This window comes from Verticillium alfalfae, genomic scaffold, assembly GCF_000150825.1.
Source record: "Verticillium alfalfae VaMs.102 supercont1.11 genomic scaffold, whole genome shotgun sequence".
Taxonomy (NCBI): domain Eukaryota; kingdom Fungi; phylum Ascomycota; class Sordariomycetes; order Glomerellales; family Plectosphaerellaceae; genus Verticillium; species Verticillium alfalfae.
The window spans coordinates 283,018-285,080 of NW_003315028.1; the positions used below are offsets into that span (position 1 = coordinate 283,018).

Sequence of the window (2,063 nt, forward strand, 5' to 3'; positions counted from 1 at the left end):
ACAGAGGCGGGAGGCCGAGTGGAAATCCGAGCCCATGGACAGCCATCGCGGCATGGCGGGCGTGCGTGAAGCCATCATGGAGATGGCCGGCGTCGGGGAGCTGCTGGCGCCGAACGGAAGAAAGCAAGCGGTCAAGCAGAACGCGCATAGTCTCGAGGACGTGCCGGCCGAGAAGCGGTCCGAGACCAGAGATCCCGAGGCCTGGGGAGGCGAGACGATTTCTTTCGAGGACTTGGAGAAGATGTACCGAAAGAAGTAATGCCGAGGCAGTTGGCCGTACGATAAGTTGTAAATCATAATGTATACCACGCAAATTTTGTAAAGAATCACCAGAGTGGCCACTCGCTTGGATTAGGCATAGAAATTGACTCTCTACCTAAATTCCATTGCTGTCAGATTTGCTCAAGTTCGCTATTCTAAATGTCCCTTGCCCGCCCACGTTACACATTCTACTTGTGCTCGTCAATTATGTTCCAGAAGTAACGTCTTAGCTTCCAATCTTCCCATCCTGGAACCCGATCCACGGAATCCTGATCCTCAATGCCAACGAGCTCAGCACCACACTGATACTGCTCAAAGCCATCGCCAACGCGGCCCATACAGGGTCCAGCCGAATATGCTGTCCGGAACTCGTCGTAAACGGGTAGAAGCACCCGGCCGCCACAGGCAGCGCGAGCACATTGTACACAATCGCCCAGGCAAAGTTGAGCCTAATGCGGCGGAATACCGTGCGGCTCAGCTCGAGGAGTGTCACCACTGCCCGGAGGTCGCTCGACACGAGCACAAAATCGGCACTCGAAATGGCGACATCACTGCCGCTACCGATGGCGATGCCGACGTCGGCGCGCGTCAGTGCGGGAGAATCGTTGATACCGTCACCAACCATCGCGACCGTTGCCCGTTTCATCGTGTGCTCACGGCTGCCAGTACGGGCTTTCATGGTCGATTGGAGGTAAGTGATTTTCTCGGCTTTCTGCGAAGGAAGAACCTCAGCAAGAACGTTGTTGGGGTCGATGCCGACTTGCGATGCAACGGCTTTAGCTGTCACCAGGTTGTCGCCAGAAAGCATCCACACGCTCGTGCCCCGTTCTCGCAGGGCCTCGACAATGCCGACAGCCTCTGGTCGAATCGGATCTGCGATGGACAGAGCAGCCGCAAGAGTCCAGGGTGCCACGTTTTTGGAGATCGGCTTCGTAGCAACAAGGGCGACAGATTTCGCTTCCCTCTTCCAGGTCTCGAGCTGTGCAGCTGTAGACTCGGACATGGCCACGTGGTTGTCCGACATCAAGCTCTCGTTGCCAACAATAATATCAAACGAGGCATCGAACGACTGTCCGCGACAGATGGCTTTCATGCCTCTACCAGGAATCTCCTGGAGGTTGTCAACACTGGCTGACTGCTCCGTCCGAGACTTGCAGTAAGATACGATGGCCTTGGCAATCGGGTGACTGCTGTTCTCCTCGACAGCCTTGAGCGCCGCAAAGAGAAGATCTGTATCCTCCTGGCACGCAGCCTCTTGCGTTGCGCCGGGATACGTCAAGGCGTCTGTAATCTTGGGCTCGCCACCGACCGTCAACGTGCCAGTCTTGTCAAACACCACCAGGTCAATCTTGCTGGCCTTCTCGAACGCCTCGCCGCCACCTTTTGCTAGGATGCCATGCTTCGCCGCTAGACCCCCTCCAACAAAGATGGCCGTAGGGGCTGCGAGACCGAGGCCGCAGGGGCACGCGACAACGAAGACGGCAATGGCGAACTGGAGGGCGAATGCAACCCAGCCGCTCGTCGCATCGAGGTAAGACTCTGGAAGCACGCCGGCGAGTCCGAGAATCGTCCAAGTCGCCCAGGTCAGGATAGCGATCAGCGTGATGATGGGCACAAAGTAGGCAGTGAGCATGTCGGCAACGCGCTCCATCGGAGCGCGCTTCGTCTGCCCCTCACGGACGATTTGGACGATTTGATCCAGCAACGACCGGCCCGGCAGCTCCAGTGACGCGCATGACGACAGCTGCATCCCTTGTTGACAGTACCCCTAAAAAGATTGTCGCCGACCTTCTTCCTTGATC

General features: G+C 57.1%; 1 protein-coding gene across 1 annotated transcript in view; it reads right to left on the reverse strand.

The window, feature by feature from the left end:
- Positions 1-487: 487 nt before the first annotated feature.
- The window catches only part of VDBG_07918 (cation-transporting ATPase pacS), a gene marked incomplete at both ends in the record, with an annotated part of 4,952 nt that continues 3,376 nt past the window's right edge, over positions 488-2,063 (reverse strand). Inside the window, one exon of the mRNA XM_003001613.1 lies at positions 488-2,005. Within this exon, the coding sequence (XP_003001659.1) occupies positions 488-2,005 (1,518 nt within the window). The remainder of the gene's footprint in view (positions 2,006-2,063) is intronic.